The 12,319-nt window shown below is 38.2% G+C and overlaps 1 protein-coding gene and 1 long non-coding RNA gene across 7 annotated transcripts in view; one reads left to right on the forward strand and one right to left on the reverse strand.

The window, feature by feature from the left end:
* Window positions 1-2,292: 2,292 nt before the first annotated feature.
* On the reverse strand, window positions 2,293-4,630 carry six2a (SIX homeobox 2a). 2 transcript variants are annotated; one of them, XM_069931090.1, is made up of 3 exons: window positions 4,399-4,630; window positions 3,453-4,275; window positions 2,293-2,676 (listed from the first exon to the last, which is right to left on the reverse strand). In XM_069931090.1, the coding sequence occupies exons 2-3, from the start codon at window positions 4,010-4,012 to the stop codon at window positions 2,346-2,348; spliced, it is 891 nt and encodes a 296-aa protein (XP_069787191.1). In that variant the 5' UTR covers window positions 4,013-4,275; window positions 4,399-4,630; the 3' UTR covers window positions 2,293-2,345. The 2 variants fall into 2 exon arrangements, with proteins under 2 accessions (XP_069787191.1, XP_069787190.1); XM_069931089.1 differs by having other exon boundaries at window positions 3,447-4,275; window positions 4,399-4,627.
* LOC138760475 (uncharacterized) overlaps window positions 3,427-12,319 on the forward strand; it is a 49,096-nt gene continuing 40,203 nt past the window's right edge. For 4 of the 5 annotated variants that reach the window (XR_011355632.1, XR_011355634.1, XR_011355633.1 and 1 more), the window contains exons 1-2: window positions 3,427-4,998; window positions 5,602-5,703. This is a non-coding gene — a long non-coding RNA (uncharacterized lncRNA). Of the gene's footprint in view, window positions 4,999-5,601; window positions 5,704-6,990; window positions 7,407-12,319 lie in introns of those variants that run through there. The other variant, XR_011355636.1, reaches the window with a different exon arrangement.

The raw sequence follows: 12,319 nt of genomic DNA on the forward strand, positions 1-12,319 counted from the left end.
AATTTGAGGATTGGGTAATTTAATATGTTTACTTAGCCACAGGAACATTGTATATTTATGAATTTGTTGCTCCATTACCCATGTTGCAACACAGTACGGGAGACTCTGTTCGGCAGTTGACGAGTATATAAACATTAAAAACAGCACTCCCTTCTGGCATGAATGAATCAGGTTTGGTTTGAAATTACTATGAAAGACGATTGTTGGTCAATACATGGCATCACACTTGTCTGCTATCTTAAGGAAACGTTTCTTTTAAAAAAAAACGTATCTCTTATATTAGGTTACTGATACGTGATACATTGCGCAGACAATTTTCAAGCTCTAATATTCATTTGATGCCTGCTGGTAATTAATCCATCCCGAATCCTATCTACACCTACGTCACCGTCACCTTTTACCCTTTGGCACGTTTTCTTGCTTTATTGCAGTTTTCGATTTATTGACAAAATCGCCCCGAAGCAATGGGAAATAATCAGGTCACGACTGGTAACTGCTCGAAACTAAAATAACGCAGTGTTGCATGGCAATCGGAAATGGAAACAAAATTCTGGACATGTGGAACGCCTAGTGATTATTGTATGATTTCGATGGTTTATTATAAAAAGCAGCAAAACTCGTCCTCTATGAAGATAGACACGAAACTCGTCCTATATGAAGATAGACACGAAAGAAGATAGACACGAAAGACCTTTCCAGGGTGATAGACAGAGAAGCAGATGGGTAACAGAGAGATTTACAATTGCGACAGACACCGAAAAAAAAAACCTCCAAAGATATCTGGTCTCAATAAATGCAACGTAAGGAACTGAGAACAAATGGCTGAATTTTATAGATTTTGTTATCCCACGAGTCACATTCGCTGCCTGCTTTATTTGCCCAGTGCAGATATAAACGCACAATTAGCTTCATTCGCCACTGAGTTTTATTGTGGTGAAAAGTCTGCTGGCTCAAAAACTTTAAACATAAGAAAGAAGCCTCCAAATACAAAAGGAACGTAGCGCCGACCTCAAATAAACACGGATTTCCTCGGTCACCAGTACAATTTAATTCCAGCATCGGAAGCGTAAGAAATCCCAAATTTGACAGTTGCCTTTGCTCCGCGAAAGCCTGCTCATGCATACCTCTTAAGTTGCTGCAAGAGTCTGGGAAAGTAACTACAATTGCTCACACTTCAAGGAATAAAATTCAATATCCAACCACTGGTTTTAAGCGCATCTTTACGTCTGTTTTGCAATTTAGAAAACACTATTGAAAATGGCTTCAGAGTCTAGAAATAACCATCACATGAAAACATTTGTGGCTATAAATAATAATTTGCACTTTTTACACTTTTCTTTGTTATAATAATTTTAAAGACCATTATTCATTAAGATTTGTTCAATCTCGCTACTTTGTTGAATATTGAAATTATAACGTAATAATTAGATTAAATAATAAAATGGAATATTTGGACTGATGCAATGGCATCGTTAACTTCTACCTGACGTGTATTATTTAGCGTGAAACATAGTTACAGGAGAAGCGACAGTTAAAGGGCTGCAAATTATTGCAAAAGCTGTCTAGCAGTTAGCGTGAAATATAAAACCACTTTGAAGTCAACATTAAAATGTACATAATTGAATTGGAGCGTAATATTTGATGGGTGGGAGGGAAGAAAGTAAACGTTTCAGACGTTAGATGTGTCTTGTTTTTATTATAAAATAAGCACCCCCCCCCCCCCCCCCCGAGATTGTAGTCACGGAATATAAACAGTAATAAAACAATTCTTATCCAGCGCATGAGTATCCCGTCTTGTAGACCGATATAATTCATAATGCTTATTCATTCTTTTAGTGATTGGTTGCAGTCCAATACAGCTGCGATTATACGTTCCACGCATTCTACGACAGGAAAGCCAGCTTTCTGTACAGGTTTCACCTACAGGTAAATGATCTCCCTACAGCGTGTTTTTTAAAATTTATCAAAACGTAAAATATTCGCTTCGCACGCGATTACAAACCTATTCACTTTTATTACCTGGATATATAGATATGTAGTGTATTTTTAAGTGGGAGCAAGGATTCAACATCGTGAACTTGTGACCAGTAAAATAAAAAAAAGTGTCTGTCTAAACAAATCATCTTCCATCATATAAAAACCTTAAGACTTTGCTGCGCCAATCTCTTATGTGATCTAATACAGTACCTTAAAACTCGCAATGCTATATCCATCATTCTTTCCCATGGTTGACAAAATATCCGCTAGATTTTTATGCACATCGCTTAAATGTCAAGTAAAATATATAAAGGATAATCTTGAGAGTGTCTTTACTTGTTCGACGATAAAAGGAAATTGCGATATTTTTACGAGCCAAGATCAACTAAATTGGATGACATGGGATTGAGCATGGAGTCCTGTAAAGCATGATGGTGTATTACATCGGAGTTGGGCACCGCAACAGCACTAGGACCCGGGGGCGCGGCTAAAGAGTGCAGTGGCTGCATGCTGGAGTTGGAGCTTTGGCCCAGAGATCCTAACAGCAGCGCGGGACTGCTCGAAGAGTGATCTGGCGTTTGGGATGGAGTCTTTTCCTCGTCCGAGCTTGCTAGCATATTTTTGTTGCCATTCATTGAAGGGTTCATTTGGTTGTGGCCGCCGGCTGTGACGTTCGAATTCGAGTTCTCACTGTTTTCTCTGCGCGAGGAAAGAAAAATAAAACGAAGCAATAAAGTGAAACCAGTCTTTGGGATCATAAAAGTACAAAACTGCTAAAGCTTCAAATCTACTCAACATCAAGGCAAATTCAAAATAAACCCCAAAATGTATGACAGACTACGCGGCAGAAGCAAGAGGTTGTGATCTTCAAGTTCATATCACCCTCCTCAAAGTTTTTGATTTATTAGCAACACTTGAATGATGTTGGGAGGGGCTCAGAAAGTTCTTAATCGCCCAGTTCAGATTTCTAACTGTTATATTTATGAACATCCCGAGCAAAACACGGAAGCTCTGTCCTGCAATCAGCGGAGAAGCTGCACAATTTAGAAAAATCTGTATTTGCTATTGTGACCTAAGGCGAGAGTCATATCCCATGCATACGTGTGTCAGAAATGGTAACATGACACGCCGTACGTTTGGTCACCTTTACGGTCCCCACTTAACGGTTCGAGGCTTTAGGAAGAGAAAAGTTGCACAAAACTTTTTTTTCGCGGCCGCAACATCCGCCTTTCGCGAGCAGTGCGGAGATTTCTTTTTCCACAGAAGCTGAGACCCACTCTGCTCTGGTTTCCGATGTCACTGTCAGCTTCGTTTTTTTTAAAAAAAGAGACGTAGGTATAAAAGAAACCCGTGAATTGCTTCTGAATTAATCGCGGAGGGAGGACACGGTTTGATCGGAGGGCTGCAAGCAAGGCACGTTGCTGTTTGCACTGGGAGAGATCGGTAAAAGTAGTTTATTCTTTACTTACTCGTACCTTTCCTTGGCTTCGGCGGCCCGGTCCCTCTGCCTCCTGTTCTTGAACCAGTTGCTGACCTGTGTTGTGGTGAGGCCGGTGGCTTCGGCCAATTCTCTCTTTTCCCGAGGCGAAGGGTACGGGTTGTGAGCATACCATTCCCGCAGGACGCTGCGCGATTTCTCTTTGAAGCAATAGCTCGTCTCCTCGCCGTCCCAGATCGAGCGCGGCAGTGGGAACTTGCGCCGGACGCGGTACTTGCCCACGGCCCCCAGCGGCCGCCCCCGCAACTTTTCGGCTTCGATGTAGTGAGCCTTTAACCACAGCTGCTGCAGCTTGGGGTGGTTGTGCGGAGAAAACTGATGACTCTCCAGGATCTTGTAGAGTTCGCGGAAGTTACCCCGGTGGAAAGCCACCACGGCCTTGGCTTTGAGAACGCTCTCGTTTTTATGCAGATGCTCGCAGGCTGGCAATGACCAGAGGAAACGGCCGAGCCGCTCAATGTTACCCCCTTGCTGGAGGACTTCGCACACACACGCCACTTGCTCTTGAGTAAAACCAAAAGTTGGAAGCATCGACATATCTCCCCCGCCTTGAAATAGTCTAAAAAACACATCCAGGTCCTCAGTGGGGGAAAACAATTCTCCGTGCCTCTCCTTCCCAGGAAGGTTGAAGTCTCTGCCAGTGTTTTTTAGCTGTAGACGTATAAAAATCTTTCTTTCACAGAAGTCCCAACATACTGCATTTGAAGACGTCCAGAGGGCTCTCCCTTCGTTTTTAATAATATTATTCTAAGTTGGCATGAATAGTCATTATGTAGGATTTGATTGGTTGGTTATCTGACCTACGGATAGTGAGGATAAGACAATAGTTAGTCAAATTATTTGCCATGGAGACGCTGTCACTCAAAGTAACCCGATCCCCTTTGAGGTGTCTCCCTCGCTGAGCTAACAGATTGCAGCCCTACCTTGTAACAGTGCTTTGCGTTATACGATTCCGGCCTGACAATCGAATCAACTACACGGAGAACAAGCTTCGCTTTATTAGTCTTATTGCCAACTTATCCTTCTTCCTGTTCTTTTGCTGCCTATTTGTTTGTTTCAGCTGCTTTGACAAGGACCTCATGGAGCCCCTTGGATGATTGACATCGCAGTAAGCCGCACAGGAAAGCACATTTTTTTCGGGGCAACGGTGCAGAAGAACACCAGGGTGGCGCCAGTGATCTGGAAATAACGCGGGGACGTGATCGTGGTGGGCTCTGGTATCTGTAGTTACGTCGACTATATTCCGCACTACTTTGACCCCTGGGGTTGAAATACAACTCCCAATATGCTTTGCGGACAGGGAGGGCGTCGAGGGAATTTATTTTTCATTCATTGAGGTTGGACAGAACGACTGCTTTGATTATTCAGACCTCGACTTCTGATTTCATACAACAAACATAAAATATCATAAACAACATTTAAATAAACAGAGCTGAATTTGGGCATTCAACATTTCTCACCAGAATAGCCTCCACGATCATCCTTAGTTGGAGCAGTTTTGAAAGGACGCTGAGATGTTTAAAGTGAGTAACCAACATCTCACGGGATGGGATTTAGATACTATTTTGTTCGCAGTAAACCGTTAAGGGACACGCAGTTCTTTCGTAGCATTAAAATTTCAACAAAATCTTCATGCGCTGATTTTTCTTTGCAACAAATTCACTTTGAGAAATTCGCAAGGTGTTGTGCGGCTTTTCTTCTGGTGGGGAAAGAGATTAAAGGCCAGAGATGACTAATATAACCTTATCTTTTGAGGAAGCTTTCGACCCATGGCACAAGGGGGAAGGAAAGATCAGTGATGGTGTGTACGCGTGTGTTTTTTGAGGGGGTGGGAAAGAGGCGATGGTCGGAATAAGCAAACAGCTGTTTTATTTTTTTTGTGCCGGGAGCAATGTTGCAAATCTGCGGTAACCAGTCACAACTTCAGTAAAGACCAGAAAATTGGACCAGCCAAGTGTTGCTCCATTACAAGCAACGCGCTCTTCTAGCGTGTTCGTCGGCAACACTTTGAATCGTAAACAACGCGAGAGCATACCTATCGAATGAACAAATTTAAGTGTGGATCCTTATTCCGACAAGGTTTACTTTCAAAGCCGCAACTAAATCTCTCATTCCTTCTTCCGCAGATCTCCCACGCGGGAATCATTTGTAGCAACATAACGCTCATAATAATCTCTTCACCGAGGACAAGTTCTAAAACCTCCGTTTCCCGCCTTTTAGTTAATAGGGTAAGTCACAGAGACGAGTTAATTAGAAAACAAATCCTTTATTAGCAATTAGCGAGCTACCAGTCGACCTTTCACCCCAAGCTTGGGATCTTTGACAATAAGGGATGCGCGGCATTTATTTTTCAGAATTTGCAAGGGTAAACCATTACTGGAAAAAAAAACAGTGATTTTATATGTCCAGAACACAACAAATAAATTCTACGCTGCGGTTACAGCTTAATTGTCCATATTTATTTAACTTCTGAGAAGTATAACATGGGCCTCCCTGACGTTTCCACCACGGATTCCTCACTTTCAACTGATCCGGCACATCCTGTTCATTCATTTTCACTAAATTCGGAAACGTCTTTCGCTTTATCCTAAATTATCTGCTTTTTCTTTGTTTTTAACCGAATTGTGTTTGAAAGGCTCTGCATAAGTTTCCACTATATTTAAAAAAAACGCAAACAGTTAAACGTTTTAATTTGATGCGATATTATTATCAATGGCAAAATGTGGCATTTTTGGGGTTATAAATCAAGTATTCATTCCATGTGACTACCACGGTAGAAGCTACAACTTGTACGCGAGTTTGTCGTCGGAAGTCTATCTGGTCTGTTGTGAATTAGTATCGTCCCAAATGAGATCGACCCTTTGCATGGCCAATGCCGGAGATTAATGCTGTTATTAATATTATGGGGTGCCTGAAGTTTGTATCTCTACACATGCAGATTGCAGTGCACTTTCCCTACATCATGTTGACACACATATAAATAATGTAATGGATCGCTCAACGGGGGGTTCGTTAGTTATTTTAGGGCTAGCGACGTGTTAGTGTCCTACTCGAGGCGAGATCGATTGTAAATGGAAGTCAGCATATTATTTTTAATCCGGAAGTGAGGGAGAAAAGGAAAGGACGAGAGAATAACAATACTCTATTTCCGCATTAAGTCTGTCACTTATATCAATTAGGTTTACTTATCATGCGTTTGGATCTTACAACAACAGTGGCATATTCATCCTAATTCACTCCATACGACGGATTGTTTCACCCATAGTGACATATCACTAACGCAGTGAGAAACGTTTAAGAACCAATTCCTACTGACCCCAAAAGAACATACTTAACAGAAACAGCATATTAGTAGAAACTGAGAAATGACTTCTGGACTTGCAAAAAAAAATTAAAATCTTTAAAATGATAATTATAGTTACAATACATTGCTTGTCGATAATTGTCGAACAGGAAATCTCACCGGCTTTCCATGACTATTTCATTTTAACTCAACGTAAGTCATGATCTTTTAGAGGAGCGGGAAAAAGGAACAAAATTGCAGCGAACAAACTACTACCGGAGAGAACGGAAGGCTTCGGCGGGGCCAGCAGCGAATGACAGACTCAATGACGGTACTACAATCAATTTGACAACATTTGTAAACTCCTTCCAGTCAGGGCTGCATAACTGAGAATGGAAGGCTTGAGGCTTCGGCTAAGCCTGACCAGTGATTAGACTTGCTGATGAATGGATATCACGTTTCTACTAATGGCTGCCCCGTATTTTGACAACCTCCTACTACTAACCCGAGAAGCTGGTAGGTCGACCGGCCTTAATTTGCTTGATTGCTCCAAGATGTCAAAGAAAACTAAAGTGATAGAAGCTCCTTCCTGTTGATATTGGAAAATTACAAACCTATTATGTCGTGTAATATTTTCTTTCACGATGTTTCATAATTAAATATATTTCAACCCTTCAAAACAAAATCTTTGCTAATTTGAATCGCACAATTTCTAACTTTCTGGTTGAGCATATGTAATTTTTAAAACTTTATTTAATTAATTCAATGGATAGAACCGCAAATATCTTTGTTATTGCTGAGAGCAAAAGGTCCGATTGTTTTTTTATCACTCGTTATAATGTTCCTGGCAGTGTTCAACGTTTTGTAAATTATTCTCAAAATAATTAGAAATTTCCATCTTTTCATTTGTTCGTGTATTTTGTCTCTGTTATTCTGATCGTCTGTGAGGTAGGATTAAATGTGAGATGATCCAATCTGGCGTGCAAATGGAGAATTTACGTGGATGTTGACTGTCTAATTTTATTGTTACTGTGACATGAAAGGATTTTTTAAAAATGCCCAGTTCTTTGTAAAAAAAAATCCTTTCTAGCGCCGCCGTTGTCTTAATTTGTTAATAAGACTATTTAAACGCCCTTGCTTTATTGCCTCCGCAAAGCAAAGCCCCGACCCTTACCCTTCTTCCTATAACGTAGGCTCTCCTGGGTCGCTTTTGAGAAACGCACAGGCACTATTCGAACTCTGATCATTCAAGCTTCATTTAGTAATAGATCTGTCCGAAACATGGCGGTCCAACCCCCGATCTGTCAAACTCCACCGCAATGATTGCTCTTCAGTCCGCTTTTAACTAGGACTTTGAGGAATGCACTAGAAATCCAACCAGAGACGAGTTGCAGAAAACTGTCGATTAAAATGATTTATAAATCTGGTTTATTTAAGATATTATTATATGTACATATCCATATGTACATATCCATATGTACATATCCATATGTACATATAATAATATCTTAAATAAACCAGATTTATAAATCATCCATTCGGATCGCCCCCCAGCCCTTTAAAAGCTTAACGGATACTCTCTATTTCATAAGACTTAGGAAATACTTAAACATTTGCCATATTCCATTTTCCGCTGTCGCAGAACGGTTGGCTCGTTGCATTACCAAATAAGTAAAATGGGAAAAAAAAAGGTTTACGACGGACCAGAGCTACAGAAAAGGGGTTGAGTTCATGTCCTAGTGGTGATAATGGGACATGTGGGAAAAAAAGCAGTTTCAATTTCTCAGGATATCAAAGGTTGCAAATCAAATGAATCATCTATCTGAAACTTGCTAATTTTCACATGCACAGAACACCTGACCCTTTAAAAAATGAATAAATATATGCCAGTGATGTCACATCTTTGAACTATTGGACAATTACTTCAGAACTGATGCTATTAATTTTATTATTAGTTTAATCTAAAAATACCAGCGGTTTTGTTTTCAGGTATTCCAATTTTCTTTTGTAAAATATCACCAACAATCCTTCTTTATACTGTATGCACTTCTATAGTGCTAGCTACATGTGTTGCTTTATCATTATTCACCCAAAGACTGTGTGCTCTATAGCACAGTAGCTTAGTATGTAATAAAATAGGTTACTAAATAACTGAAGACATTGGTACCATTTCTTATTGTAATCAAGAGATTTAACAACTTAATATGCATACTTTGTTCACTGATGTGCATTCTTTGTACTTTCACTTCTTAGTAGATTGCAATATATTTTCAGATTCAATTTTAAGTATGCAAGTATTCTCAACATCAACCTTTATAACTAGTGTTCATTTGCATAAATAATTGGGCTTTTTATAATGAAATCATTACCTCTTCATGATTATATTTATTTGGATAATTAATTTGCCAAATGCTGAAATATTCCCTATTTAGATTTTTTTTCATCTTGAACAAATTTTTTAAATTTTAAATCTTAAAACTGTAATATTTGTTCAATTGTGCAGGGAATTATTCCTTTGATAATACATAAAATATAGTGATTATACAAATGATGAATTTTGAATAGATTTCCTTCTTTCTATGTTATTTCGGAGGACCATGGCGTTATTTCGGAGGACCAGTATGGGCTCACTTGCCCATTCTTGCTTTATTGTAAGCTATATCAAGTGGCTATGTTTTTTAAACTTATCTGTTCTGACATTTTTTTTCTAATTTCTAAAAGATATGTCATTATTTAAAATATAGTTCAAAAGGCAGTGAAACCTTTACATGACTTTCTAAAGATAATAGATTTATACATTTTCTTCATAGACAATTTAAATTGACACATTCCAAAATGTGAACTGGCTTGCAGTTTCACCTATTATTAATGCTATTAAATATTATTGGTTTGACTGTTATATTCAATAGATTCTATACTTCCTAATATAAAACAGCTGATCATATATTGGTGGAATATGGATTGATACAAATATTGCAGATCACATTAGTTGAAGATTATCATCAGTTTATGCTTAACTGAGTTCAATCAATTCGCACATAATTTTTTACAATTAAAATTAAAAGCAACAAGACATTCAGCAAAATGAAACAAACAGAAGTATTTTTCTTTGGTGAAATAATTACAATTGACACTAATGGTCCTGCATTTATGAAATATAATATTGCTCTGTCCTAGCCAGTCCAATGGAAATCATTTTAAGTATTCCAAGAAAATAATTAGCAGAATGCCATGTAAGTAAAAGGCCATCTTGGTTTTAAAATTAAAGACATCTCATTGAGAGGTTGAATAGCCTAGAGCAATAGTATGTTTACTGTTGGGGGAAATGGAGAGCAGTCTAGATGACTGAAGAATCAGCTCAAAGTGCAAACAACCAGTTTTACTTTATGACCTCAATGTGAAAATACAGTATAAGCATGTGTGTTCATTGCAATATAATGGATACATTACTTAAATGGAATCAATAAGAAGATTGAAGCTTTAGTGATTAGATACAAATGATTTGTAAAGGTCATAATTTGTTAACAACAAATTAGTTACACGAAGACAATAACGTATTATCAACACAAAGGCATGTATAGTTAGGAAGAAAGAACAACTCTATTGTCAGAATAAATACAGGCAAAATAATAGATCTAGTTTCAGGGCAGGAACCTCATTTATTGACTGATGTATACTGCATATATTCCGTAATCATACTCAGTGATCCATTTTGTTGAATTGGAAAAGAATATTGGAGCAATTATACTCTGATCTTTTCAGTGTATTAAAAAAATTAACTGACATTGGCTATTCGAATGTTTTTATTTGTGCCACAAAAGCTTGAATCAAAATTAATGCTACAGCACAAAGTTATTACTTGTCTTCAAGAAAGATCAGTTGTCCTTAGTAAGTTGAAAAAACCTCAATCAGTCCGTTTCTGGAAGTCAAATATGTACTTCAATCAATTAAATCACAGAATCATTTATTTTGAAGAAGGAGATGTTTTAGCCCATTGAGTCAATACAAGTCCTTTCATTAATCTGTCAATCCAAAATACAATTGGTCCACAATTTAAAAGATAACTATTATTTTGCTAAATTCCATTCAAACTCTCTTTTATTAACATTGGTTCAGAACCTAAGGGATGTAAAACTGAAAATAAAACATCATAACTTAGGGGATGGGCCAGGTCAGTCAACCCAGGTTTTAGTTTATTATTTTAGGATGGATTCCATACCATTTAAATGCGGTTTAAATGTAGATTTATGGTGTTTATGGCCTACCTCACTGACAAAAGGCAAAGGAGGAAAAACCCAACACCCAACCCCAACCCACCAATTTTCCCCTGCAACCGCTGCAATCGTGTCTGCCTGTCCCGCATCGGACTGGTCAGCCACAAACGAGCCTGCAGCTGACGTGGACTTTTTACCCCCTCCATAAATCTTCGTCCGCGAAGCCAAGCCAAAGAAAGACTATGGTGTTTTGTTCTATGGCCATCATGTAGCTGCAGTATTGCTGGACGCTGGTGGAATTTTCATTGCAAGTGAAGTACTGGGCCTCAGCGTGTATTTGATTGAACCACTAATCACAATGAACCTCATTATGTAACTACAGACTTTCAGGGAGAAGTCAAGAATCTGCAATATAGATGGAAACCAAAATAAAGAAGCAGATAAAACTAGGGAGGGCATTTGAGAAATTCTGGAGAGTTTGAGAACATGAAAAAAGTTTGCATCTTATGCACTGAGACTATAATAAAGAAATAGAGAGAAGGGCTTTCACTCGTTTGCTTCTAAAAAAAAAACCAAATATTTTCATTATTCATTGAATTGCTGCCCAGAAAGCACAATTTTATGTTTAAATTCTTCCATTAAAAATGAAAAGATGAAGTAAGTAAATTGTTATTTTTTTAAACTTCTACCAGAAACAATGGTAGAAGTGGAACCATGGCAGTTATTACAAGTGAAATGTATTTGTAAAATTCATTTTGGAAGGAGTAAGTGGAATGGGGAGGGACATATGGTATAATAAATTGTTTTTTTCATACTATCATTCCTGGAAATGACATTCCTGTTTTCCTGTATGTCTTGTCTGTGGTCTATGAATGTTCGAACCAGTAAAGATAGACCATGGACCATAAACTTTTTACTCTTTCCACAAAAGGGTCTAGTATTTCTAGTTTTTAATTCTGAATAATATGTTATCATTGTAGAAAAATAATTGGGAAGGAAGGGAGGCACAATTTGACAAAGAGATTGGGCAAACAGATGGAGTAGGAGGCCCAATTGTAAAGAAACAAAACATCTATTTTTCTCTTTTTTAATATTCAAGTTAAATTTGGCTCCACTTATTCACAAGTGTTAGTGGTTATAAGCACTGTTCAATCGTGCTGTCAATGTTGGTGTGATAATTTCTGTATCCTAAATATAATCAAAATGGCACTCCAATCCAGGATAATAAGTAAAGCAACATTATATCGAACAAATAATAAGTTTCATTCAATGTATATATACTTGTGTGGTGTTGAAGAAATGACACATTTTGAATATGTTGGAAACACAATGACAAACACAATTTTC

Source organism: Narcine bancroftii, chromosome 4, assembly GCF_036971445.1.
Source record: "Narcine bancroftii isolate sNarBan1 chromosome 4, sNarBan1.hap1, whole genome shotgun sequence".
Classification (NCBI taxonomy): domain Eukaryota; kingdom Metazoa; phylum Chordata; class Chondrichthyes; order Torpediniformes; family Narcinidae; genus Narcine; species Narcine bancroftii.

Excerpts from the sequence above, each read along its gene's own strand:
- six2a (XM_069931089.1), bottom strand. The coding sequence starts at position 4,012 with ATGTCGATGCTTCCAACTTTTGGTTTTACTCAAGAGCAAGTGGCGTGT. Across the intron at positions 2,677-3,446 it reads GAAGCCAAGGAAAGGTACGA|AGAAAACAGTGAGAACTCGA; the intron begins GTAAGTAAAGAA and ends TTCCTCGCGCAG.